This window comes from Pyricularia oryzae, chromosome 2 (assembly GCF_000002495.2).
Source record: "Pyricularia oryzae 70-15 chromosome 2, whole genome shotgun sequence".
Taxonomy (NCBI): domain Eukaryota; kingdom Fungi; phylum Ascomycota; class Sordariomycetes; order Magnaporthales; family Pyriculariaceae; genus Pyricularia; species Pyricularia oryzae.
The window spans coordinates 1,088,655-1,112,838 of record NC_017850.1 but is presented as its reverse complement, the minus strand read 5'-3'; the positions used below and the strand labels follow the sequence as shown (position 1 = coordinate 1,112,838).

The following is a 24,184-nucleotide window of genomic DNA, read 5'->3' as shown; positions in this document are numbered from 1 at the left end:
ACCCAAAATTTGCAAATTTTAGCGGGTCCAAAACTTCTGCCAAACTAAGCCGCCTTCCATATATGGCTTAGGGGGATCACCTGGTACTTTGTACCTGCGGGTCCATTACAGATGCATGATGATGTCCCAGTCCCTGGGCAATTCCTACAGTAAACATTTCCTATCTCAAGGTATACTTTGGTATATAAACGCGCCCGAGTAAACGGCAAACCATGCAAATATGAATGTGATACAGCGACGGGCGTTTCACGCTCTGCGGTCTCTCCAGCATGAGAATCCTCTGGTGAGTTTTGGTTCCACAAAGCTCAAAGTAGAGCTTCACAAGCTATCAAATATCAAATTCGGACCTGGATTCAGTACAAGTTGCTGACACGTGACTGCTCATTCAGGGGCTTCCTCGGACGGGAACCATACCGCGGATGCAGCGTGGTCTCCCGCAGAAGCGGAGGATAAAAGACGTAACCAAAGTCATTGCCGTGTCTTCCGCAAAGGGAGGCGTTGGGAAGAGCACTGTAGCTGGTTCGTTTTGTTGCCGGCACCGGCTTGTTGTTCTCTTCACTTGTTGTCGAGGATAGAAAGCATGGGAAGTTTATACCAAAGCTGACACTATTTCGAACACTGGAATTACAAACTACCAAAAGCGAACCTCGCTCTTGCATTTGCTAGACTTGGCCACCGTGCTGGAATTCTAGATACCGACATCTTTGGCCCATCGATACCCACCTTGTTCAACCTGTCCGAAGAGCCACGGTTGTCGCAGAGTAGGTTTACTGCTGACTGAGCTCAGCCGCTTACGCCAGTTATTTTTCCGCTTAAAACTTGGACAATTCTGATGATGGATGATCTTTGTTCCTTTTGCTAGACAACCAGCTGCTGCCTCTCTCCAACTATGGCGTCAAGACCATGTCGATGGGCTACCTTGTAGGCGAGCAATCCGCCGTGGTCTGGCGCGGTCCCATGGTCATGAAGGCCCTGCAGCAGCTTCTTCATGAGGTCGACTGGGGCGGTTTGGATGTGCTGGTCCTGGACCTGCCTCCAGGAACCGGAGACACGCAGCTAAGCATCACGCAGCAAATCTACGTTGACGGTAGGTGTCAAACTTCGGCCTGCATCCCACCAACCGACTAACCCCAAATAACACAAACCCGCAGGCTCCATCATCATCACCACGCCGCACACCCTAGCAGTACAAGACGCCGTCAAGGGCATCGACATGTTTCAAAAGGTCTCGGTGCCGATCCTCGGCCTTGTGCAAAACATGTCTGCCTTTGTCTGCCAGCACTGCCACGGCGAGACGCCCATCTTTGGCCCAGGGTCCGGCATCGTCAAGGAAGTGTGCGACAAGCGCGGCATCGAGCTCCTCGCAGACCTGCCCCTGCACCCGAGCATCTCGGGCGATGCGGCCAGCGGTCGCCCCACTGTCGTGGCCGAGCCCGAGAGCTCGAGGGCGGCTCTCTTTATGAAGATTGCCCAGGCGGCTGGGGCCAAGGTTGGGCTTTGAAGGAGTGAACCAATTGCGTGCGAGTGGGCTGCCAATCATGGCTAAAATAATCACTGGGATCGTTGACGACAATGAGCACTATCACGGAGCTGCATGACACATAGGCACGGGGGCATCACTGTTATCGGCATTTGTACCATCACCATGTATATCTCGTTCTTTTCAGGTCTCGTGCCACTTTATTTACTGGGAGCATATTTACCAAAATACGCTGTTCACCGTGAGCCCTTGAGATGAAATTGCAGCGCAGAAAAACAGAAATTTCCTGTCCCCTTCCTTGTATGACCAAGGCTGGCTAGGCTTTCATTTAAAGTTTGCTAATGCGCCATGACAAGTAGCTACCATTTTGACCGAATTATTTGCCCAAGAATAAATGCATGGAAGCCAAATCGTGATTACCCAAGCTTGAAGCCAGCCCGTCCCATCACCTCATTCAACACCCTTCAAGGTTTGGTTGCGAAGTTGTGAAGACTATAGAGGTGTTAGTCACAATCTTTGCATTCGAGCAAAGAGGGTTTGAAGGCTTACCTGATGTCTTCCCGATGTTCAGGGCTCATTAGTCCGTTTCGGCTATCATTTGTTGGCCCGCTGCTGGCAACATTTGCAACAGCCTTGGCCTTCTTCTTGGCGCCCTGGACGCGGCTGAGGTGCTCAAAATAGCCTTCCGGAACCTCTGTCTTGTACTTGCCACAAAAGACACCGACCTCAAAATCATTGACGTCGTTGTTGGGTCCGGCTGCATCAAAACATGCGGCCTTGAGATCGTCAAGAGACTGATACACAACCTCGTCTGCGTCGATGAGCGTGGCGACTTCCTCCCTTGTCTTTCCATGAGCAATAAGCTCAGCCGGGTCGGCAAGGTCGATACCGTGGACGTGAGGATGCGTCACTTCGGGACTACATGAGACGAAAAGAACCTTGGTTGCACCGGCCTCCCTCGCCATCTGGACAATCTCGCGCGAGGTAGTTCCCCTCACAATCGAATCGTCCACCAAGCATACAACCTTGCCGTTGAACTCGGATGCGATCGGAGAAAGTTTGCGGCGAACGCTCTTTTGTCGGGCCTGCTGACCAGGGAGGATAAATGTCCTGTAGACGTAGCGGTTCTTGACGAATGCGTTCGAGAAGGGCTTGTTCAGCTCTGTAGCCAGTACAGCTGCCGAGGTATTACTTGTCTAACACATGAGGCTAAGTCAGTAATCGTAGTCCATCCCGGTGCCGCCAGCAAAAGCCGACAATGTCCGGAATACTTGCGCACCTCGGGAACCGGGATTACTGTAAAAAGAGTCCAGGATTAGAATCTACTCGGCGCCGAGTTGATCAGAAGAACCGGGGTGTAACTTACTGACGTCAATCTCCTTGATTGCCTGTTCGCTAAGCGTTTCCCTCATCTTCTTGGCCAACTTCAAGCCCATGTTCTGCCGGCTGCGGTGTACCGACACTCCGTCAATGTGGCTGTCGGGCCTGGCAAAGTAAACAAATTCAAAGATGTCTGGGGTGTAGGACTTCCTCTCCACGATCTGGCGGAACTCGGGGGTACCGTTCTTGCGGATGAAGACGGCCTGTCCGGGAAGAATGTCCACAATGTTGCTGAAGCCCAGCTGGGTCAGCGAGACCGATTCGGAAGCCAGGAAGTAGTCTGTAGCGCCCTCCAGAGTTGTCGACGGGCGGGAGCCTAGGCAAAGCGGGCGGATGCCGTTTTGGTCACTGTAAGGGGTAGCTTGTTAGAACCGAGGTGCTGTAAGCTTCAGTTACGAGCCAGAATATAGGCAGCAATTACCGGAAACCCAGGATGCCAAATCCTGCGATCATAGCAGTGCACGCAAATGCGCCGTGGCACCTCGCATAAACCTCGCGAAGAGCGGTAAACACATCGTCCACGTTTGCTCGGGCCTTGTTCAGCTCGTAAAGGGCATGAGCAAAGACGTTGAGCCTGGGTGCAGTAGAAACCTGGTCAGCATAATCCCATTCCTTGATCAGTATCATACGTCATTCCAAGACCTACAGCAGTTCCGAATCCGAGTCGGTGTTTACGTGGCGGCGAGCCTCGCGGTCCAAGAAGCTGATGAGCTCAGGGCTGTTGACAAGGTTTCCGTTGACGCTCATGGAGAGACCGAACGGGGAGTTCACGTAGAAAGGCTGGGCTTCGGACCTGTGCACAGTGCCGGTTGTGTCAGGAACGCCAACATCCTCGAGAGCTGGGCCTTTGACGGGGACAACAAAGGACATGGCAGCACGTACGCCGACGAAGTTCCAGCGGTGGGGTATCTCAGGTGGGCGATTCCCATGAAGCCCGGTAGGTCGGCCGTCTTTCGGCCCTCGTCGAACACCTTGGCGGCCATGCCGTTGCCCTTGCACTGATAGACCCTGCCGCCTTGGCAGACGGCGATACCGGCCGCATCTTGCCCACGCTATCCATTCCCAGCGTCAGTGAACATGCTCTTGTTCCATTAAATGTTGGGCAAAAAGACGCCATCTGCAGGAACCGCCCTCCTGTCCATGATAGACTGCCACAAAATTTCACGGGATGACAGGCCGATCGCCGTCGGGGGGTTTACTGACGTGCTGAAGAAAGTACAGAGACTCGTGCAGGTCGACAGCGGCTGACTGGGCTTTTGTGTCGCCCAACTAATTCCGCTCAAGACATGCAAAGGTTAGCGTTGAAGTTGCTTTTCGTTGGGTATTCGCGCCTTGTGGCGCGCTCTTTTTTTGCGCGAGGCGCGTCGGGCCTTTTTTTTTCTTTTATTTTTTGGAGGGGGAGGGGTCATGGCCTTACAAGGAGCGCGGATACACCACACATGGTTAATTTTTGGATTCGTTTGCTTTCGGCGCCTGGGAAAGGTGATGCAACGTTGGGAGGGGGGTGTTTAAGATTCGAGAGAAGACCACCGGTCCAACAACATAAAAGACCGCTTCCTCAAAAAAGAAAAAAGGCGACGCCGATCTTGCAATAACTGGGCACATGATGTAAATTTTTCAAACGAGCAGCGTTGTCAAGGCTTTATCGTTCGCTGACCAACGACGAAAAACATTTTCCCCAGAGTTTTCCCACCCCGAATTCGGCAAGGAAGCAGGGTGCTCCTGACTTTGGAGCTAAATTTTTTGATCCACAGTATGGATAGATCCACAGGATGATGTCGGACGGTAATCTGATTGGCTGCTCGTCTACAAAATGCAGCCACTATGGGCGCAACGGATCCAAACTTCAGTCTGTGAGAGCATGTGCATACGTAGTATGGCAGTATAGTAAAATGCCCTCGCAAGTCTTATCTACTATAACTTCCACCTTGCTACCGTTCCATTAATTGTGAAGACGATTGGATGTTTGCACATGATTGCCACCAACAAGTACGCGCCTACAATATGGAATACATACACACATGCAAAGTATTACAAACACTTGAGCAATAACCACTAAAGGTTTCTTTTTTGTGCCTGCCTAGCTACCTAATCTATGTCAAGGGAATAATGAATCGAGCAGTCTTTTTTCTGCCTCTCGATGTTGTATAGTCAAGTCCCACCCGTTGCCGAATTCACACACTCACAATCACAACATACAATACACATCAGCAGCCATATGTGACCAACGTCACCTGTGCTCCCCACTCCCTTGCCAAGCACTCAACGTCATTAACAAATGAGCTCACCGCAACAAAAGAAAAAAAAACACCCAAACCCACAAACTCTGCCCAAGTGCGTGGCCTCACAAGTTTAATCTCTTGTTTTCCACCCATTCCGACAATGTCGCCAGTGCCGCAAGAGTAACAACATCGCGCTCATCCGTCTCCTCGTACCTTTTCTTCAACATGGCAAGGTACCTATCATAGTCAAAGGCAGACCTCGCTTGTCGTTTAGTGTCCTGTCCCTTCCCGCTGGCAAGTACCGCAATGTCTGCCAGCCCATCGTTTACAGGACGTGCTCGCAGGTATTGCACCAGTCGTTCAAGATCCCGTTCTGGGTGCCATTGTAGAATAGCCAACGGGTCCAACCTCCGTACCACAGCCGTCTGCAATTCCTGAGCCTGCTCTGCAAGCGCCAGGCAACGCACCTCCTTGACGACGAGGCCAAAGTTGACAGGGTGCGTGCAGTCCTGACCGTTTGCAAGATATCTGTAGGAAAGAGCACACGCCTCAGCAATCCAGGCTTTGGGAATGTGATATTGCTCCAGCTCCAACAGTTGCTTGACGCCTTGTTGGTTTTGCTCGCTCGCATTGTATGGAGTGTTGGCGAACTCCATTGCAACCCGGGCAATAACGTCACGGACAGCCTTGGCTCGTGACGTTCTGTCCGAAAGATGCAGCAAAACAGTAACCGCCTGAGACCAATTCATATTCTCCATCAACTGCGCACCATACGAGACGGTGAGCGAGTCAGCCTTGGCACGAGATTCGAAAGATGTCTTGCCCGAGACTGAGAGCAGCTGCCCGAGTTGCCAGCACAGAGAATAGTCGGTGTGCGAAGGCGAGCAGCTTTCAGGACGCAGAACATCTTCGAGCTTGACCCTTCCGGCATACAGCTTCAGCAAACCCCACATCAAGTCCTGGGTGTTTTCCGAATTCTCCTTGTCTTCTCGTGCCGCCTCGTCCAGATACCAAGGCTTAGGCTCCGGGATCAACCCTTTGCCCATGTCCTCGTCCGCCTTTTCGATCGCCTTGGAGATATCATCTCCCGTGGATATACCGTACCACAAGCGGAGGCCGAATGACTGCTGCCAATCGAGTCCGAACTGGTTGGACAAAATCAGCGTGTCAAGGCGATTCTCACTGCCTGCTCCAGTCTTCCCCTCGCAGACAGCAACGTCGCCTGCAAGCAGACCGTATATGGCCCTGAGAGGACTCTCAATTTCCGAGAGTACATCGCCATCATGCCACACTTGTACTTGCTCGGCCATATCCTCCCTTGCTTTGTCGCTTGTGCCCACCATAGAAGTAAGTGTGGCTAGCTTGAAGTTCTTGGCATCAATGAGGTGCTTGCAAGCGTCGGCAACTTGATGACCGGCGAGGGAGAGGAAAGCCTTTTCATCGCTTCTGCTTGCTTCTGCGGTAGCCACCGAGGTCTTGTCTTGAACCAACCTTTGCCAGAACTCAGACAGCTTCCGTCGCCGCAGGAGCTGCACATTGGAGCCCTCGATGGGATCAAATAGAATGCTGGCTAACTCCCATACCAAGACCTCGTAGCTTGTAGCAGAGGCGGTGCTTGATAGATCGTTGACAATGTCCTTGAACAGAGGGACTCTCTCTGGCTGCACAACCTCGGGCACATTACCAGGCCCAAGGCGAGTGGCAATCCAAGATCGGTGGTGAGGTTCCGCGCCAAGCTTTGGTGAGTTGTGGGATAGTTTGAGAGACCAGACCTCACGCGCCTGTGTCGAGATTCCCGTGCTGATCTGGAGCAGGTTACCCGTAGGCTGTTTGAAGCCCGGAGTCCTGGCCATGAGCAGTTTGTTGTCTGGGCCCCATCTCGGCTTGAAGGAGTTACGAAGCTGACGTTGCCGCGTGTCAAGGTCCATAGCACCCGCCGCCCCATCTTGGTGTTGTCTTTGATACGGCCACTGGAAAAGCAAAAATTTAGCAATCTGTAATTCTTTTTTTCTTCTTTTCCTCTTCTTTTCTGCTCGGTTCCTTTTCATGCTACAAGATTAAAAGACAAGACATATTTTTTTTTGTATCCATGTGTAAAAACGAACAGGGCATATATTGCGGTGTAATTAGTTGGACAGGGGATATGGGCAAAGGGGACTAAAAGACGACGGTGTCACCGACCTTGATAAAACTCTTGGCCGGCTGCACAAACGCCGCCGTATCGTCAGCTCTAGAGATCTTGTCCTTTCCAAACAAGGAGTTCATCAGATCGATGCTTGTCGCAAAGCCGCGTCCATCGGATACAACCCTCCTGCTCCCGGACTTCTCTCTGATAGGCTGTTCGGGTTGCTTGTTTACAGCCATTTCTTGTGAGATTTGCAAGGCCGCACGGTCACGCGGTCTGCCAGAGTTCACCGACTTCTTCAAAATATCCATCCAGTCATCGCCTCCAGTAACTTCGTAACGCGCAGGCGCTGTCGATTCCCTGATTGCACGCATTCTCGCCCTCATTATCCCAGCGGGTGCCTCCATGACAGAAACGGCATCTGCCGGCGGGTATGTCGAATCGTGAAGGGTGACCTGGGCCATTGCAGCCTCGGGCGACTCAAGGTCGTCCTCAACGGTCATCTCGAGGTCTACATGGTCTTGGACATGGTCAGCCGCAAGATCATCGGATGCGGAATCGGAAGTGGTAGTGGGCGAAGGAGGCCGTACAGAAAGGCGATGGTCTGGAACGACCTCGTCCATTGCTTCAGCTTCAGCAGCTGGGTCAAAAGCTCCAGGAACATGACGCTGCGGACGGTTGATGGCATATGAATCGGCGGTATCCATGGAGGCTTGCTCTGAGGCCTGGCCCTGGCGGGGGCGCACTTGAAAGCCGGACTGAGCCTCTGACTGGTTCATCTCGGTGTCATCGTCCTCGTCATCATCGTCAAGGCCATATGTGGTAAAGTGCTCGACACGGAAGACCCAGACGCCGGTTTCGGCATTGTAGTCGACAAACTCGGTGTCTGGAATACGCTTAAGACGTTCAATGTGCTTCTGGTGACCACGGCTGCCAGGCTTCTCCCTGCCTCGCGGCCACGAGTTTTCAAGAGTGATCTCTGCTGGCACGTTGAGTCCCTTGCCCATTGCTGGCTTCTTCGCGGGGTTTGGGTACACAGTACAAGAGCGAGGACTGAATTGGACCAACTCGACAAAAATCTCGTCCAAGTTGATGTTGCTTAGGTCGACTGGGACTCGGAACCTAACATTACCGATTCCATGACGCCCAACAGTGAAATCAGTGACCTTTTGCCGTTGGACCCGGTTCATGTTCTGGATATCCTCCTTTGACGGGGACATCCAGTAATCACTGGTGGCAGAATCGACTCCGTTGGATGCAGATGTTCGTTGCGGCGATTCTTCCTCGTGAACGATTGCAAGTTCGTTACCCTTGACTTGCTCCATCTCTGGGCCGGCATCCGCGGTGCTCGAATGTGAGGAGCCATTGACGCCGTTAGCCATGCGGGTTGCGGGGCGAATGTAGCCCAGATCTTCGGCGCTGCCCGATGGTGTCTCCTCCCTAGAGGTGGATTCTCCCTGCTCAATCGCAGCAGTTGCCGTGGAAGGATCGAAGCTGACACGCTTGACCTTGCGTGTGTTGACCAGCTCAGGTGGGTGCCGATCCTTGCTGGGGGTGGTGAAAAGATCACTGCGAATGTCTCGGTTGATGACTAGTTTTGTTCTACCCATGCTACCATGGTTCCTGGGCCCGGTGCTAGCAGAGAAGGCACCTGGAGCGAGAATGCTATCCTCGGCGTTGAATGAGCGCCTCAACGAGCTTGTGGAGATGCTCTTGTTTAAGCTGCGGCCTAGGCTGCCAGCGAGCAAGCTCTGTCCAAATCCACCAGGGGTGCTGTTCGCACTTGAAGGAGTTGAAGGAGATCCGTAGGTACTGTAGGAGAATCCAAAGCCTCGCTTGGGTGTCTGAGGCTTAGAGAGACGGTATATCGGTAGGATCGAAGCCCTGGCAGGCTGTTTCTTGGCGGAAGACAAGGGCGTCGCCAGAGGACCGGGGTTCTGAACATCGTTGGCGCCGACGCCAGCAAAGAGAGAGCTTGTTCCGAAGGCCGACATGTCAGCAAGGCTGGTAGTCAAGGCCTGTGGCTGCGCCTGGTTCTGTGAGTTTCCAAAGAGCGAGTTACCCAGCGTGGACTGCTGTTGACTGCCTCCAAAAAGACCACCACCTTGCTGCTGCTGCTGCTGGTTGTTATTGCCGAACATGCCACCACCTGTACCCTGAGAGTTGCCAAAAAGGGATGGCTTTTGCTGATTCTGACCCAGACTACCACCGAACAGAGAGCCGCCGGCGGCCGGTTGCTGCTGAGTCTGGGATGCGCCCGCGTTACCGAACAAGCCACCACCGGTAGCGCCCTGCTGGTTGGTTGCTGAATTGCCAAAGAGGCCACCGGTAGCCGCAGCAGGCTTTGCGCCGCCGAACAACCCACCACCCGTCTGGGTGTTGTTTGCGGCCCCAAAAGCGCCGGTTGTAGAGTTGGTGTTGGAGTTGCCAAACAAGCCTCCTCCGCCAGTGTTGGTGGTGGTCGTGGATGAGCCAAACAAACCGCCAGCGGGTTTGTTCTGACCAAATAGCGATGAGGTTCCTTGCTGCTGGTTCTGACCTCCGAATGCGCCTCCTCCTCCGAAAGCACTTCCGGTATTGGTTTGCGCTGAGTTGCCGAAGAGACCTCCGCCTTGTTGCTGGGTCTGTTGGTTGTTGTTGTTTCCAAAGAGGGATGTGCCAGTGGAAGCACCTCCGCCAAATGCACCGGTGCCGCCAAATGAGGTGCCAGTCGTGGAAGCTGCTGGCTGCTGGGCGCCAAACCCGAAGCCGGAAGGCTTGCTGGCGTTAGCATTGGCACCGCCGCCGAACAAACCACCACCCGTGGTCGTAGTGCTTGAACCGAAGGCGCCGCTGGTTGTCGTATTGTTGTTCGAGCCAAAAGCGGAGGTATTTGAGGCGCCAAAAAGACCACCTGTTTGTGCTGCTGGCTGGGTTGTGCTTGATCCGAACAATCCACCCGCAGGCTTGTTCTGTTGTGCGCCGAAAAGACCGCCACCACCGCTGCCGAAGCCTCCGGTTGCTGCCGGTTGCGATCCGAATGCGGAAGTAGTCGTCTGGGTGTTGTTATTTCCAAACAAGCCACCTCCGGTTGTAGTGGTGCCGAAACCAGTGCCGCCTGTGTTGTTATTAGTACCAAATCCTCCCCCTGACCCAAAGCTAGAGTTCACACCGAAAGCCCCCGTACCGGTACCGTTGCCATATCGCCGACCCTGATTGTAATCAACCAAACGCAGTTCGTCTGCAGACCACTTCTTGTACGCATCCTGGAAGAGAATGTTTTGAAACGAGTTCTGCTGAGCCGAGTTGTTGAGCTCTTTCTCGACTGTCGGCTGAAAAGCTACCGTGTTGGTTCCCGGGGGGTCGCCGATGTTGGTACCTATGCCTGGGTTGTTTGATGCTCCAAAAGCACTGCCAGTCGTGCTACCAAAAGCGCCACCGGTCGTACTGCCACCGCCAAAAAGTGATCCGCCGGTGGCGCCCGTGGTGCCAGAGCCGAAACCCCCAGTAGTAGTCGCTGGTTTGCTGGCACCAAACAGCGAGGTGCCACCACCAAACGCTGATGTGGCCGGCGCGGCTGTCGTACTGCTTCCGAATCCGCCAAAGGCCGAAGGAGCAGCAGTGGTGTTTGATGAAGCACCAAAGAGACCGCCACCAGTGGTTCCCGTCGAGCCAAAGGCAGTCTTATTGGCGTTGTTTGCACCGAAAGCGCTGGTGGTGTTATTGGAACCGAACGCACCTGCAAAAGCGATGTTAGTTAGACGCATTCACAATCGCGTAAGAAAATCCAAGAAAGCTGCGTACTTCCTGTGCTTCCAAACCCGCCAGTGGAAGCAGCACCACCGCCAAAGAGACCGCCGCCGGTATTGGTATTGTTCGCACCGAATGTAGTATTGTTATTCTGGCCGAAAGCTAAGTCCAGCGAGAACTAGCATCAGTTGACTGCCCAGTCTGCTGTTTGTGGTGTGCCATGGGATGGGAGAATTCCTGCGGTGGGTGATGTGAAAGCGTTGAAGTGACGGGGATAGCGTACCTGAACCTGTGTTGGATGAGCCAAATGCTCCGCCACCAAAGGCGGATGGCTGTTGGGTTGTATTGCTCTGGCCGAAGCCAAAGCCGCCCGAGCCGAAGGACATGATGGGCAGAGACCGATGCGCTCAAAAGCTATGAACGCGCCGGAGACCTTGTCGCGACTTTCTAGTTGTGGTGACCGAGATCTGAGGTTATGCCGAGCCGGTATGACTTGGTGTTTGCGCGACTTGACGCGTCAAATCACAACGGCTACCGAATCGATCACACAGGCAGCTGACTGCGAGGAGCTCTATCGGAGCGCAGACTCAGTTGTCATGAGGTTGTAAGCTCCTTCAGGCGAGGAATGCGCCTCTGTGGGTGGAAGTCGCCGCGGGCTTGCAAGGGTAACAGGTAGGAAACTTTTTTTTTCTTCCTTCACTGCTCTGAGCTCAGCCTACAGGGGACTGGTAGCTGGTCGAAAAGTGAGCAGTTTCTGAGAAGATGAATAAAGAAACCGAAATCGCGTTGGTAGCGAAATGTTCAGCGCGAAAAGAGAGAAAACAATGGAATACACAAAAAAAAGATGCAAAGTCGTGGATACAGGACCACTAGAACGCGGCTCCTTTGGACCTTTTTGCGCTAACGTGACAGGAGTTTGTGTTTCCAGATGGTGATGGCCGAGTCTCCCAGAGCGAAAAAAGCCACGGCCCACCAGAGCTTGATGCTGGCCAATTGACTTGGTTTCACTGTGGATATGTGGGGCTACACCAAAATTCTACCGAAAGCCACCTCAGGCATCGACGTTTGGACAGATGATTGGATTGGACCTCGCAACAACGAGCATGGATCTGGCCTAGTCTACTCCTACGGATTATGGTACCTAGTCAAGCACGCATCGACGATATTCAGTAGTGAAAGATGAGGAATAGTAGGGGATCCCTCACATCTAGCAGAGTAGTGACACTCTCCATTAAATACTTGCGCTTCACCAGCTGTGCCACTTAGTAATATATACAAAGGTCACATGGACATGCATTGCTGCCTGGGCTGTACTGCCTGTGATTGGATAATGGCGGACATGCTGATTAATTGACTTTCGCTCAGCCTGACTTGCATGTCTTGGCCCTCCAGCCAGCCGCCAGCCACCTTTCGATATGCCATCATAGGTATTATTCTGTCTACACTCCCACCTACCACCTGCGCCAGTTTACATGCACTTTTCCAAGACTGTTTGAATCATATGTAAAATTTCTTTGATTATTCATACCAGCCATTGTCTATATTGCATCACTCTATATCTGCATCTTTTTTTTGCGCAGTTGCCAATTAATATAACTGAAGAAAGATTCAGGAGATTTATTCGATCAAAGGCTAGCTACGTCATGAGTGAAAGAGAAAAAATGTACCTGGTTCAACAAGTGCGCTCACGCCAACCGAATTAGCAGACCCTGTTAAAGAGCCACTGAGTGAAGGTAGGTTGTCGGCGAGGCGAGAGATACCGGTGACTCTCTTGTGCAAAAAGAGAAAGCAGTAGATACACAAGAGCCCACGTACGGCATCCTTCCACGCCAGAGAACGACGAGAATGGGCGCAAATGGCCCAAATTTGACAAACTGCCGACTCGCACCAAAGCCAAAAACAACATGGCTATCTGGTCCCCGTTTGAACTTTTTTACTTAGAATTGGATCAAATCACCCTGTCCGTTCTGCTGCTGTGGCCTTGGGGCAAAAGGGTTGTTCGTGCTTTGTTGCCCCATACCACCGAAGCCATTCGCACCCATGCCCATGCCTGCTGGGCCGGTTGCGGCAGGCATCTGCGGTTGTTGCTGCTGCTGACCCCCGTACGTGACGTTTGGCATTCCCGTGTATTGGGTACGCAGGAAGGGGTTGTTGCCAGTGGCATCTGCTGTGAGTCTAGCAGCGCCTATACCGGCACTGTTGACAAAAGTGCCAGGTGCGGTATGCTGAGCTGGAATTCGGGTTTGCCCAACGTTTCCAAAAGTGTCCATGCCGTCGCCATTAGCTAGGAGCTGGTTCAGCCGTGCCTCATGTTCGCTGAGTTCCTTTTGCGGTGTCTGCTGCTGCGGCGAGGCTGGGAATGATGATGACTGAGAGAAAGAGTTCTGCTGTTGCAGTTGGAACGGCGATGTTTGGTTGGTGCTGTTAAAGGAAGAAAGAGTCTTTTGCTCAGGCAGGCTGCCAAGTGTCGACATTGTCGACATGGAGTTCGCCTTGAAAGGCGAAGGCTTTGCCGCAAACGGGTTGTTGGACCCAGTCTGCATGGGAACCTGCTGCTGAGCAGGCTTGTTGTTCGTGGCCCAGGGGTTGTTGCTCCCGGCTTGGAGAGCAGGTTCTGACTGCTGCATCGGCATCGGCGGCTGCTGCTGTTGCTGTTGTTGGGCGTATGGGTTATAGCCTGTGGGTTGAGCTTGGAAAGGCTGCATGTTCTGCTGCTGCATGTTCTGCTGGCCATAGGGGTCGAAACCCTGGTTGGAGTATCCATTCGGAAATCCAGTCTGCTGTGGCTGGAATCCCGTGTATGCATTGTTCATGAATCCTGTCGGCTGGGTCTGCATCTGGTTCTGGTCAATGGGGTTCGCAAAGAAGTCGACTGCATTCCCTTGCGTGTAGCCTTGGTTCAATCCCGTCGGCTGTGGCTGCTGGTTAACCTGGATGAGATCCTCATCAAAGATGGACGAGTTGTTCGCCGCTACCTCGAGCTCCCTTCGGCGACGGTCTTCCTCTTCTTTGCTGAGCTTGATGGCTTTTGCAAGGTCGTCGTCGTCCGACTCGTGGCCCTGCCTGCCCTCTCGTTTCCTTCGGTCCTCCTCCTCTTGGTGCTTGCTTGCTTCGATTGCGAGTCTGTACTCGGTGTCGTCTTCGTCGTTCATCTGGCGCCGGGGCTCGCGGTGCCCACCTCGCCCTGAAGGGCCACCATGGTGGTCTGGATGATGATGCGGCGCATACTCCTCCAGTCCCGTGACGCGTGACTTCCATGACCTTCGGTCACTGCGCTCAGCCCGAAGTCTCTCCTCGTCATTGAGCAAGGAAGTGAGCTCCTTGGCGGCAACTCGCACTGCAAGTAATTGAGGTTAGTCGCTTCTCAGCAGCGCGGCTTGTAAAGGAGACGGAGCGAAAAGCGCTCACCATTCTGGCCCACATCTCTCCCGTCCTCGTCGATGTATTGAAACTCGCGCAGCGTCCTGATGATGTAGATGTTCTGTTTGCCCCAGGTGACCACCAGCTCCGAGCCCTCGTGAAGACAATAGTCCAGGACCTTGAGCGCCTTCAATACATGGCGCCAGTTCTTGCCCTTGTCGTTGAGGCGCTTATCTATCATGTCCATAATTTCGTAGAACTCGGTTGACCTGCGCAAATCATGTGAGCATCCGAGCCGACAATGGCAGGGCGGCGACGAATATGTCAATCGGAATCGGGCGCATACGAATTAAATGTCAGTTGAGCAATCTCGCTCATCTGAGTCCCCGTCGGTCCCCATGGGTCGTTGCTGGTTGCTGCAAAAAGTTCGAGTCGTCGTCAGCTGCGTCGACATTTCCATCGCCAAAAAAGGGTCCACGTTGGGTAGCTACCAACCCTCGCGCACTTTGACCTGCACATTTGAGTACCCCTTGGTAACATTCTTGACACTCCTCATTACCCTCGACATCTTGAAATTGGTGCGCGGCGGCGCGTCGGCGTGGTGGAGAGACGAAACGATTTGATGATGGTGATGGTCGTTCGTTTCTGGCTTGGAGACGGCCGACCGAAGTTAAATGGCTGTGTACGTAAGATACCGTACGTACAGGTAGGTAAGGTGGCGGCGCAGTTCCCTACCTAAGCTCAGACTGGAAATGCGTTACGTCGTCGGTATCTTATCGCCAAGGTCTGGGGACAGCTGCCGACATGGATGGATTTCTTGGGGCCACACAAAGTACAAGCCAGCTAGTGGCAAAGGGATTGATTGAACTGCCCAAAGCGAGAGAAAGTTGAGAAAGTAAAAAGTTTAGATATTCAAATGATACTGTATTGTGTACTGAAGAACTTTTTTTTTCTTTCCTCGGCTACGTTGCATAATTACATCCAAACCTGCCGGTCGCAAGGTACAGCTGAGGGGCGCTTGGGCAAATGCAGTGACAAGGTTGTTAACTTGGTCACAGGCGTCGTCTCGTGCGTGCGGTGTTTGGAGGGGACGAGCCGATGTTTGGCTCCAATTGGTCCGTGCAAGCACTCACTGGATGGATTAATGGTCTGCTCGTTGCTCATGTTAAGCATAGGGAGTAGGCTATTTTTAATTTTGGCATTGGAGTAAATTTGCAATTTGATCCTGGATAAACGCAAACGCCAAATCGTGACTAGTCAGAGACAGTTCGAATTCTGTAATCCCCTTTTACTGTAGCTCATCAAGTAAGTAAGGTACCTAGGTAGGTAGGTATCTCATGTACATCATTTTGTTATGAGACAAGGCACGACAGAAGGTACCCGCAATATTTTATTACTTTGACTACAAGCAGCCCTCCTCGTGCTGCGGGCCCAATGACGTACCGTTCAAGCCATTTACAGGACAAAAACTAATGTTCTCATTGTGATGGCCATGGGTTTGAAAAAGGGTACATATGCTGGTACGAATACTTTCTAAAAAATCAATGCAACATGAAAATTCTCCATTAGCCTTCAATGGTGATGCGTTGTAAGAAGCCCTAATATCAACACTGAAGTGAGATCAAAACCGGCAGAAAAGAAAACCCGCTTCCCCCAAATCCCAGCAATATCCGAATAACGCAATACAAATTAAGGTATCTCGGTGAACGCCTTTGCTAAACGCCCGCCATGAAATAAGTGATGATGGCCAAAACACAAACTGTTGCACTAGACCTCCTTAACAATGGGTGTCAGAACTTGCACGGTATCTTCAGCTTTACCATCAATCTTGGCAGCTGCTGTGTCTTTGCTGTCCGGTGTGACGTTTGACTCCCCTCCACTACCCTTGGATGTTTGAGCTGCAAGTCTGGCAGCAATCCATGCCGGAGGGAGTCCTGGCCCGCTGTCAGCATTGCCGTAATCGCTCTTCTTGGTTCCCTTGGGCCATCTGCCAGGTCCTCGGCCTGTTCCGCCTGCCTTGCGAACCCGTGTGGTGGAGCTTTTGCCCTTTTGCTTTTTCGCTGGTGCTGAACGGCGCGGCCCTGCTGGACGTTTAGGCTTGGGGCGGGGAAGAGCCACAGGTTGTGCAACTGGTATCCGTACAACTGCCGCCCTCGGTCGCTCAACCTTGCGGGATATCGGAGGAAACACCTGAAAACGCGTTGGGGGGATTGCCTTGTAAAGAGACATCCACTTCCCTTCGGGAAGGTCCTTATCCATGTTGGACGTTACCTCATTCACAACACTCATCTCTCTGACCCCTTCGATACTTGGTTGAAGTTCGACATTTTGTTCAGCCGCTGGCTTTACCATGTCGTCATGAGCTTCAGTGGACTGAAGCACAGTAGGGACTCCATTCGTTGCGCCGCCATCTTTCACTTCACCGTTTGCGGTGGCAGCGGCATAAACAACAGAGGTCTCCCCGTTTGGAAGAACCGTGATGGCAGGCTCCGTGAGTTTTGGCTCTTCCTCGTCCTCGCGGGGCGCGATGGCATTAAGAGCCGGGCCCAACTCAAAGTTCGTTGCGTTGCCTCTACCCATGACGTACGGTGTCCACGTGAGAAAGCGCGGATCAAGCTTGACGTACTTTTTGGCCTGCCACTTCTCGACGTACTCCTTGCAGAAAGGTAAATCTACCCTGAAGGCATACAATTCGGTTTGTGGGTCTCGCACCAAACATCTTAGACCCTCCAACGCGGCGACAACATCGTCAGCTGTCATGCCTGTGTCGTCGGAGATTTGCTTCACGCTGAGGCCTATCTGTTTTTCTTTGTCCTCTGGGACGTGCTCGATGAAGTATTGGCAAAGAACCAGCCGCCAATAGTTCCTGTAAGAGACCAAGCCCATGTCCGATAATGGCTTCTCGGGCGAGCCCGTCTTCTTTTCCACGCGGGTGAGTAGGTAGGAAAAGTCGATGAGCAAGTTTCCGTATCCCTTTCGTTGATGTATCGGCAGGGTCAAGATACAGCTGACGTTGTTTTGGCTGCTGGCTCGCTTCTCCTTGGAAAAGTACCCGACAAAGTGATAGCCATACTCATCGTACTCGCACAGTACGTAGAACAAGAATGGTTCGACGTCGTAGTACAGGGTCTTTGACCCAAGGAACAGCTTAGCCAGCAAGCAAAGATTCTGGCAATACACCGGATTTTTGCGGCCATCGACCTCGAAAACCGAGACGGATCCATGGCGGTAAATCTCATCGCCCGGAGGATGCTTCGCAGGACACTTGAGCTTGTGACGCCATGCCACGTAGTCCGAGTTCATGTACTTCAAGCAGAACTCGCAAATGTACAGAACACGGTTTCTGCTGTACTCCTCCGGATAAGGGGCCGCATACCATGTGTCGATTTCCCAGCCGCCAAACTCGATGCATTCGATCTGGCTGGCCGGCCCTGACGGTTTTTTTGATTTTTTGACAGGCACTGTCATGGTTGCCTGCATTTTGAGGATCCGCTCTCGCCACTCCTCCTCAGCCTTCTGTTTTGCCTCATCAAAGCGCTTGCGATCCTCCGGCTGCGGGAAAGTCTTGCTAGTATCCGCATCGGCTTCGTCGAGGATACCGCCGTATGGCTTGCCTTTTAGCTCTTCTGATTCCTTGTCAAAAAAGAAGGGTTGATACAATGCCGAGGAAGAAAATGGGGCTGAAAATGGCGCCACCAAATTTTGTACAGCTGGTTGAGCCGGAGGGCGTGTTGTGCGTCCCCTGCCGCCGAATCGGCCCCCAGATCGGCCACCAGAGCGACCGCCCGTTCTACCACCACGGCGCTTAGGAATCTGTCGTGGTCGAGCCTCTATACGCCTCAGCTCAACAGGATCGGCCTTGAGCTTGAGGACAAGAGTATCTCGGGTTTTCTTCTCGATGCTGACATGAGCAGAGTCGGACGTCTTTGGTCTCAATGACCGGGAGGACTGAGGCCTTGTAAGTTCATCGGTGGCTGTTGCGCCATCATCATGACCTCGGATCTCTGATGTGTTCTTGCGCCGCTTTCGCAACGACATCACGCCCTCGTCGGCCTCCACAGATGATGTCTTGCGCTTTCTGAGCACACGAGAACCATCCAAGGAATCCTCATCTACTGCGAGGTGGTCTTGGGCTGGGAGATCACGACCAGAATTTGATTCTGCGCCACCGTGTGTGGAAGAGGCCGATCCTGTAGTTATGGGAGAGCAAGCAAGCCCCACTCCTTCTGCTTCATCTGCATCTCCTTCGCCGGCCAAATCTGTTGATGCGCAATCTGGACATTTCCATTTTGTGGTGTCTAGATAGGGTTAGCGAATCCGTTCATTCTTCCTTTTTTCTATAAAAGAGAGGGCGTCTTGTCAAAACAGAATGAGGACAACTTACTGTGCTTTTCACTCCACGCAGAATTATTCTTGGCGCAGTGCTCGTGTGCTGAAAACAAAGTTAGCTTGAATCACGTTGGCTCAATGGAGCGTCCCACTTACACTTCTCCCCACATTCTCTGCAGGTGACATATGCGCCCGTATCCTCGTCTTCCTTACAGAATATACAAAGGCCGCCAAGGTCGTCGAACTTATCTTCGTCTTCTATGTCGTCTTCGACGTTTTCAACGGCTTCGTCCCATGAGGCCTCCCCGTCAGACTCCTCGGCACTTTCACTGTGGCCTACTGAGCCTTCACTCTCGTCACTGTCATCTTCGTCGTCCGTTTCGCCCGGCTTGATCTTGACGGCACCAACGCCTTCGTCTTCGTCCTCCTCTTCAACATCGTCCTCTGATCTGAGACCATCTGCTGCTGCACGGTCCAGGTCTTCATCTTCATGGTCACCCTCTGAGGGTCCATCACTATCCTCTCCGTCCGAATCGCCTTCTTCGTCATCCTGGTCGCTATCATCTTGATCGTGTTCGTCTTCCCCGTATTCTTCGGCAGCTTCCTCGTCTTCTTCATCCTCGTCAACGTCACCGTCAGCGTCGTCGTAGTGACCAGGCTCCACGCTTTCAACCAGGCCTTTTTTGTCTGTTTTGCCGTTGACCAGGACAGAATCACCCAACTTCGAAGTTTCCATCTCTTCGTCGACGTCGCCGTCGGCATCATCGACTGGCGCATCATCGTAGTCAACCATGTCGACTTCGGCAGCCCCCGCAACCATCACACTGTGCTGCAGCTCCTCCTCCATTAGCTGGGCACTGGCCATTGCTAAAGACCGTCGAGGTGCAGGCAGCAGCTGGGTGAGTTGATCGAGTCGCCGCGGATTTGGTGGGACGGTGGGGTCGAGCGGTGATGCTTCCACCAACGTGATCAGTCATTCCAGCCTGTCGAGATCTCATGTAGCTTCTAGATACAATGAATGTGTCAAGAATGCGCTTGCTTCAGACTGTGACGTTGCGAGTCGTTTCGGGGTCGGGCTGTAGCGGTCGTCTTGGCGAACAAAACGCGCAATACAACAGCTAGCGGCCGAGCTTGTAGATAAATGACGGGGTGAGTTGAGAGAACGTGCTCTCCGGCACGTTAAGCAGGCAAAATATCCGGATGGAGACTCATGGAGCTGGAGTTGGACTCAGTCATTTCTGTTGGTGATGGTTGAGCTGATGAGTCTCCTTTCATCAATCTGGGGATTTGGCCGGAAGTCGCGACCCGCTGGAGTAACGATGCGACATGCGGGCAGGTGGGTCCTGACGGCAACACCCCTGTCGTCTCAAATCCAATTGAGTGATGCCTGAGGCTGCCCGACATGCCGGAGCTGTGGCTATGGTGATCGGCTCAATTGAACCTCAACCCGTTGAAGCACAGCGACGAGCCAAGAGAGAGCTCCGACAGCCAAGTCAACAACCTTTGTATAACATCTGCCAGTCAATTGAGCCGTGAGGAGGTCTTCTACCCGATACGCAGCCTTTCGCCCGCTAACTATAGCTCGACCAGAAATTCTGACCGGCAAAATGCCTGTTCCCTTCGAGACCTTGATTCCCTATGCCATCATCACGGCTGTAAGGATACCGTCTAGTCAGCCTCGACACACGCGATCGACCATTTACTAATATCGAGACAGATGTTTGGCATTTCGGGTGCCGGTATCTCGACGGTCCGATGGTACACGAATGGAGGCAAGAGGCCTAGGAGATCAATTGATCAGTGGGATAGGGTATGTGCTGCCCATTCGTTTCTTCACTTCATCAGGACTGATGCTAACTCTGCTACAGCAAAGTACGGGAAACCCCACAGTTGATAAACACAGCGATATACCTACAGTATTTTGACGTGGGGACGCGTTTTGCTGATACGATGCGCTACAGTGATGGACCGAGACCGCAGGCTCACAGGGTTCCTGCGCGGTCAATCCGACAACCCGATAGCACCACCAGGATTCGAACTGAACAATCCATGGAGGGTACGTTTTGTCGAATGCCCCTGCAGTCTAGCAAGTCTAACATGAGATGCTTTACAGACCGAGGAGAGGATGAGTTAAACACCAGGCACCATTCATCAGGACTTTGGATGGGGATCACACCATTAGGCGAAGAAACGGTTCCAGGGCATACCCCACGAGATGAACTACAAAGGCGGTTTGTAGCAGCTACATACAAAAGAATCAATCTCAACAACCAGGCGTTTGGCTTTTTAGAAGCCTCTTTCATGGCTGACTCAATTAGTATCACCAACCTGTATCTGTGGTCTATTCTTGTTGAGTCCGTCCAGCAACGTGCAAGCCTGACAAATGGCTTGGCTGGACATATATCCGCAGCGAATACATGTTCCCAATACCTGTCTGGTAACTGTTCCACCCTTGCCCTTCGCAGGCGCATTTCGTATGGGAACTCTCATGGTTCTTTGAGCATCGGCGTCTTTCTTTTGGTTCTCCAGGGCGCCAACGTCGACCTCGAGAGCTGCAGAATCTTGATTCTTGCGAAGCCGTGCTTCCATCTCGGCCATTTCTCCTCCTGAACTCCGTCCGTTTGCCGACCCACACCCTCCAGGCTCTCCTTCTGGGTATTCCTGAGTAGCTTCCCCTTCTCCGTTACAGGCGCAGGAAGAACCAGATATTTCTGACGGCACTAGTCTGGCCATGTCCTCTCCGCTTCGCACAATATCCAATATAGCGCTTGGTCTTACTTTCTCAAGATTCTTGATCAAGCTTCTTGCACTGCCTCGAAAAGCCTCTGGACTATACAAGCACTCTGTACTGAAATAGTCAAGTTTCTTGTGGTGGGCATACAGCACGATTTCCTTCTCATACGCATATTTCAGTGGCTTACTCCGTTTCACATTGTCGGAGAGCGCGCTGTTCGCCCCGGTCATGATATTCGTGCTGCGTGAGAGCCTGGCAAGGTCACCACGAAGCAGATTCATCAGGACCGTCTCGGCCACATCGTCGGCGTTGTGGCCTGTGACAACGTGCTTGATGTCCAGGACCTTGGCGCCGCGGTCAAGAGCCTGTCGACGAAATATGCCGCAGTAGGTACAGTTGCCCTTCTTACCGACAGTCTCGACAACCTGGTCCATGGTCCAGCCGTAGAGTTCATCATAACCGACAATCTTGAGCGGCATGTCATACTGTACTGCGTTGCGCTTGACCGTCTCGAGGGAATCATCCCGGTATCCCTTGATCCCTTCGTCCACACTCAAAAGCACGAGTTCGAGGCCATACTTGTAGCGCTCGTTTAGTGTTTTGAGTACCGAGGCCAGCACCGTGGAGTCCTTGCCTCCAGATGCACCGATTGCGACTCTTTCACCTGGGGTGAAGAGGTTGGAGCTGGTTATGGTGTGATGCACTTCATCTTCGAAAATTTGGATGAAGCATTTCTTGCAGAGTTTGTGGTGGTTTTTTGGTCTCTTGATAAGGGCCCGTTCAGTACCACACAAGACACATAGCGCGGGCGCCATGAGTGAAGTTTGAGAGGGTAGTGGGGTTATTGGTCGGGTTGTAAAAAGGAAAACGAAAGTTGACGCTTGTGTGTTGGGTTTTCTTAGTTGATTGAGAATTTCAAGTCGTAACATGCACCTTTCTGACTTCAGTGCCTAGCCTGAGTCGTTCTTGATTGTCCTTTAAGATCCTATGTGACTGTCTGCAAAACCATCTGTAATGTTCGCCGCCGACTAACTAACTACCTAGGCACGCACCCAGTCTAGCTTGTCTAAGTGGAGGTACTTGGTACAAAGTGCTGACCCTTGTCATCCACCGTGAATACCCGCCCACTACAGACCATTTGAGCTCTCCATCGACACGTGATAATGTCTACAGTGGGGTCAACATTTTCTGCCTTATGTCACCGCTTTGTAATCGTGCATTCCCTCACCCACAATTTGAACGGGTTTCCCAAATTTCTAACTTGGAATTTTTTTGATCTTCGATTTCCAAACGCCCAACGCCCAACGAACCGAGGAGACGACAACCACCGACAAAATGGTAAGCTAACACACCAACGACGACTATGACGATAACTACATTGCTCTTATCTCGCCTTGCGCGTAATGAGCATTGAGTTCCAAGCAGCTGGTCTTCGGGTCACGCAGCAATGGCTCTATTCCGCCCTCGCCCATCTTCGGATGGCAGGGTGATGATTTGGCTTGAGCCATGCGGATGTGCAGAAATGCCATGCCATGGTCTCTTTAGAGTTCAAAGAAGGTCACAGTCAATGAAATTCATTTACTGATGTCCTCTTTCCTCAATGATAGCCCCCCAAGACCGGAAAGAAGGTGGCGCCTGCGCCTTTCTCTGCAGGCAAGGCCAGCAAGAAGGCTGCCAAGGTCAGTACAAAATTCTTATTCTAATCCTCCTCGCTGGGCATCTCCACGCGCTACCCCCGTCGGCATACTTACCATGTTTTGGTGTCCCTACATGTAGAACCCGCTCCTCGAGAAGCGCAGCCGTAACTTCGGTATCGGCCAGGACATCCAGCCCCGCCGCAACCTCTCGCGCATGGTGAAGTGGCCCGAGTATGTCCGTCTCCAGCGCCAGAAGAAGATCCTCAGCATGCGCCTGAAGGTCCCCCCTGCGCTCGCCCAGTTCCAGCACGTCCTGGACAAGAACACCGCCGCCCAGGCTTTCAAGCTCCTCAACAAGTACCGCCCTGAGACCAAGGCCGAGAAGAAGGAGCGTCTCCTCAAGGAGGCCACCGCCGTCAAGGAGGGCAAGAAGAAGGAGGATGTCAGCAAGAAGCCTTACACCGCCAAGTATGGTCTCAACCACGTCGTCGGCCTGATTGAGAACAAGAAGGCCTCGCTTGTCCTGATCCCCAACGACGTCGACCCCGTCGAACTTGTCGTCTTCCTGCCCGCTCTCTGCCGCAAGATGGGTGTCCCCTACGCCATCATCAAGGGCAAGGCCAGGCTCGGTACCGTCGTCCACAAGAAGGTAGGCATTCGGCGTTGTTCATGTATTCGTTTTCTGGTCACAAGCTAACTAACAATCAACAGACCGCTGCCGTCCTCGCCATCACCGAGGTCCGCTCCGAGGACAAGACCGAGCTTTCCAAGCTCATCTCGGCCATCAAGGATGGCTACTTGGAGAAGTCCGAGTCTGCCCGCAGGACATGGGGTGGTGGTATCATGGGTTACAAGGCCCAGCAGCGCGAGCTGAAGAAGCAGAAGGCTCTCGACTCGGCCATCAAGGTCTAGATTCGTTTTGTTCTAATGCTTCTTTGTTCTTGCGAATGGCGTGTGGGTGCATTTTGGGCGGCGTTCGGATTGGCACAAAAAGGGTTATTACGAATGATACTACAGCTTTTCAATTCTTCCAATGCACGATGCCCACGCCACTCCTCCGGCTAGAAATTTCGCGTAGTGAAATAATGTTCTCGTGTAGGCGGGGTATTAACATTGCTTAACAATCGTAAAACATGCCTCGTGTGAGTCATACCGTCCCTTTGCATGTAGACGCGGTCACGATAGACA

At 52.7% G+C, this 24,184-nt stretch overlaps 8 protein-coding genes across 8 annotated transcripts; 3 read left to right on the top strand and 5 right to left on the bottom strand.

Annotated features, from left to right (window-relative positions):
• The first annotated feature begins 145 nt into the window (after positions 1 to 145).
• MGG_04619 (nucleotide-binding protein 1) lies at positions 146 to 1,890 on the top strand. Its single transcript, XM_003713583.1, has 5 exons — positions 146 to 283; positions 390 to 519; positions 642 to 761; positions 863 to 1,087; positions 1,152 to 1,890. Exons 1-5 carry the CDS (start codon positions 221 to 223, stop codon positions 1,499 to 1,501), a joined length of 888 nt encoding a protein of 295 aa, XP_003713631.1. The 5' UTR covers positions 146 to 220; the 3' UTR covers positions 1,502 to 1,890.
• MGG_04618 (amidophosphoribosyltransferase) lies at positions 1,611 to 4,557 on the bottom strand. The gene is made up of 9 exons (XM_003713582.1): positions 4,278 to 4,557; positions 4,064 to 4,129; positions 3,743 to 3,912; positions 3,507 to 3,653; positions 3,282 to 3,434; positions 2,847 to 3,208; positions 2,760 to 2,776; positions 2,030 to 2,676; positions 1,611 to 1,972 (listed from the first exon to the last, which is right to left on the bottom strand). The coding sequence occupies exons 1-9, from the start codon at positions 4,299 to 4,301 to the stop codon at positions 1,945 to 1,947; spliced, it is 1,614 nt and encodes a 537-aa protein (XP_003713630.1). The 5' UTR covers positions 4,302 to 4,557; the 3' UTR covers positions 1,611 to 1,944.
• Positions 4,558 to 5,204: 647 nt separating this feature from the next.
• MGG_04617 (uncharacterized protein) lies at positions 5,205 to 11,322 on the bottom strand (the record flags this gene model as incomplete). Its single annotated transcript, XM_003713581.1, has 4 exons — positions 5,205 to 7,052; positions 7,264 to 10,925; positions 10,991 to 11,098; positions 11,220 to 11,322. 4 exons carry the CDS (start codon positions 11,320 to 11,322, stop codon positions 5,205 to 5,207), a joined length of 5,721 nt encoding a protein of 1,906 aa, XP_003713629.1.
• Positions 11,323 to 12,439: 1,117 nt separating this feature from the next.
• On the bottom strand, positions 12,440 to 15,259 carry MGG_04616 (epsin-1). Its single transcript, XM_003713580.1, has 4 exons — positions 14,792 to 15,259; positions 14,643 to 14,712; positions 14,345 to 14,565; positions 12,440 to 14,273 (listed from the first exon to the last, which is right to left on the bottom strand). The coding sequence occupies exons 1-4, from the start codon at positions 14,862 to 14,864 to the stop codon at positions 12,874 to 12,876; spliced, it is 1,764 nt and encodes a 587-aa protein (XP_003713628.1). The 5' UTR covers positions 14,865 to 15,259; the 3' UTR covers positions 12,440 to 12,873.
• A 416-nt stretch (positions 15,260 to 15,675) lies between these two features.
• On the bottom strand, positions 15,676 to 19,920 carry MGG_04615 (histone acetyltransferase). The gene is made up of 3 exons (XM_003713579.1): positions 18,782 to 19,920; positions 18,681 to 18,728; positions 15,676 to 18,594 (listed from the first exon to the last, which is right to left on the bottom strand). Exons 1-3 carry the CDS (start codon positions 19,488 to 19,490, stop codon positions 16,064 to 16,066), a joined length of 3,288 nt encoding a protein of 1,095 aa, XP_003713627.1. The 5' UTR covers positions 19,491 to 19,920; the 3' UTR covers positions 15,676 to 16,063.
• A 199-nt stretch (positions 19,921 to 20,119) lies between these two features.
• Positions 20,120 to 21,322, top strand: MGG_04614 (uncharacterized protein). The gene is made up of 5 exons (XM_003713578.1): positions 20,120 to 20,280; positions 20,343 to 20,435; positions 20,494 to 20,497; positions 20,587 to 20,681; positions 20,739 to 21,322. The coding sequence occupies exons 1-5, from the start codon at positions 20,233 to 20,235 to the stop codon at positions 20,757 to 20,759; spliced, it is 261 nt and encodes an 86-aa protein (XP_003713626.1). The 5' UTR covers positions 20,120 to 20,232; the 3' UTR covers positions 20,760 to 21,322.
• Positions 20,936 to 22,174, bottom strand: MGG_04613 (ATP-binding domain-containing protein 3; the record flags this gene model as incomplete). Its single annotated transcript, XM_003713577.1, has 1 exon — positions 20,936 to 22,174. One exon carries the CDS (start codon positions 22,172 to 22,174, stop codon positions 20,936 to 20,938), a length of 1,239 nt encoding a protein of 412 aa, XP_003713625.1.
• A 421-nt stretch (positions 22,175 to 22,595) lies between these two features.
• MGG_04612 (60S ribosomal protein L8-B) lies at positions 22,596 to 24,128 on the top strand. The gene is made up of 4 exons (XM_003713576.1): positions 22,596 to 22,697; positions 22,967 to 23,038; positions 23,136 to 23,645; positions 23,708 to 24,128. Exons 1-4 carry the CDS (start codon positions 22,695 to 22,697, stop codon positions 23,906 to 23,908), a joined length of 786 nt encoding a protein of 261 aa, XP_003713624.1. The 5' UTR covers positions 22,596 to 22,694; the 3' UTR covers positions 23,909 to 24,128.
• The last annotated feature ends 56 nt before the right edge of the window (positions 24,129 to 24,184 follow it).

Bases quoted from the DNA above. Each gene is read 5' to 3' on its own strand.
- MGG_04619 (XM_003713583.1), top strand. From the start codon at position 221: ATGAATGTGATACAGCGACGGGCGTTTCACGCTCTGCGGTCTCTCCAG. The intron at 520-641 runs GTTCGTTTTGTT...AACTACCAAAAG, and splicing joins TGGGAAGAGCACTGTAGCTG to CGAACCTCGCTCTTGCATTT. The intron at 762-862 runs GTAGGTTTACTG...TCCTTTTGCTAG, and splicing joins AGAGCCACGGTTGTCGCAGA to ACAACCAGCTGCTGCCTCTC.
- MGG_04618 (XM_003713582.1), bottom strand. From the start codon at position 4,301: ATGTGTGGTGTATCCGCGCTCCTT. The intron at 4,130-4,277 runs GTAAGGCCATGA...GAGCGGAATTAG, and splicing joins GTGGTGTATCCGCGCTCCTT to TTGGGCGACACAAAAGCCCA. The intron at 3,654-3,742 runs GTACGTGCTGCC...CACTGTGCACAG, and splicing joins ACCGCTGGAACTTCGTCGGC to GTCCGAAGCCCAGCCTTTCT.
- MGG_04616 (XM_003713580.1), bottom strand. From the start codon at position 14,864: ATGTCGAGGGTAATGAGGAGTGTCAAGAATGTTACCAAGGGGTACTCA. The intron at 14,713-14,791 runs GTTGGTAGCTAC...AACTTTTTGCAG, and splicing joins GCAGGTCAAAGTGCGCGAGG to CAACCAGCAACGACCCATGG. The intron at 14,566-14,642 runs GTATGCGCCCGA...TGATTTGCGCAG, and splicing joins GCTCAACTGACATTTAATTC to GTCAACCGAGTTCTACGAAA.
- MGG_04615 (XM_003713579.1), bottom strand. From the start codon at position 19,490: ATGGCCAGTGCCCAGCTAATGGAGGAGGAGCTGCAGCACAGTGTGATG. The intron at 18,729-18,781 runs GTAAGTGGGACG...CTTTGTTTTCAG, and splicing joins CAGAGAATGTGGGGAGAAGT to CACACGAGCACTGCGCCAAG. The intron at 18,595-18,680 runs GTAAGTTGTCCT...AACCCTATCTAG, and splicing joins TGCGTGGAGTGAAAAGCACA to ACACCACAAAATGGAAATGT.
- MGG_04614 (XM_003713578.1), top strand. From the start codon at position 20,233: ATGCCTGTTCCCTTCGAGACCTTGATTCCCTATGCCATCATCACGGCT. The intron at 20,281-20,342 runs GTAAGGATACCG...ATATCGAGACAG, and splicing joins CCTATGCCATCATCACGGCT to ATGTTTGGCATTTCGGGTGC. The intron at 20,682-20,738 runs GTACGTTTTGTC...GATGCTTTACAG, and splicing joins AACTGAACAATCCATGGAGG to ACCGAGGAGAGGATGAGTTA.
- MGG_04612 (XM_003713576.1), top strand. The intron at 23,039-23,135 runs GTCAGTACAAAA...CCCTACATGTAG, and splicing joins CCAGCAAGAAGGCTGCCAAG to AACCCGCTCCTCGAGAAGCG. The intron at 23,646-23,707 runs GTAGGCATTCGG...AACAATCAACAG, and splicing joins GTACCGTCGTCCACAAGAAG to ACCGCTGCCGTCCTCGCCAT.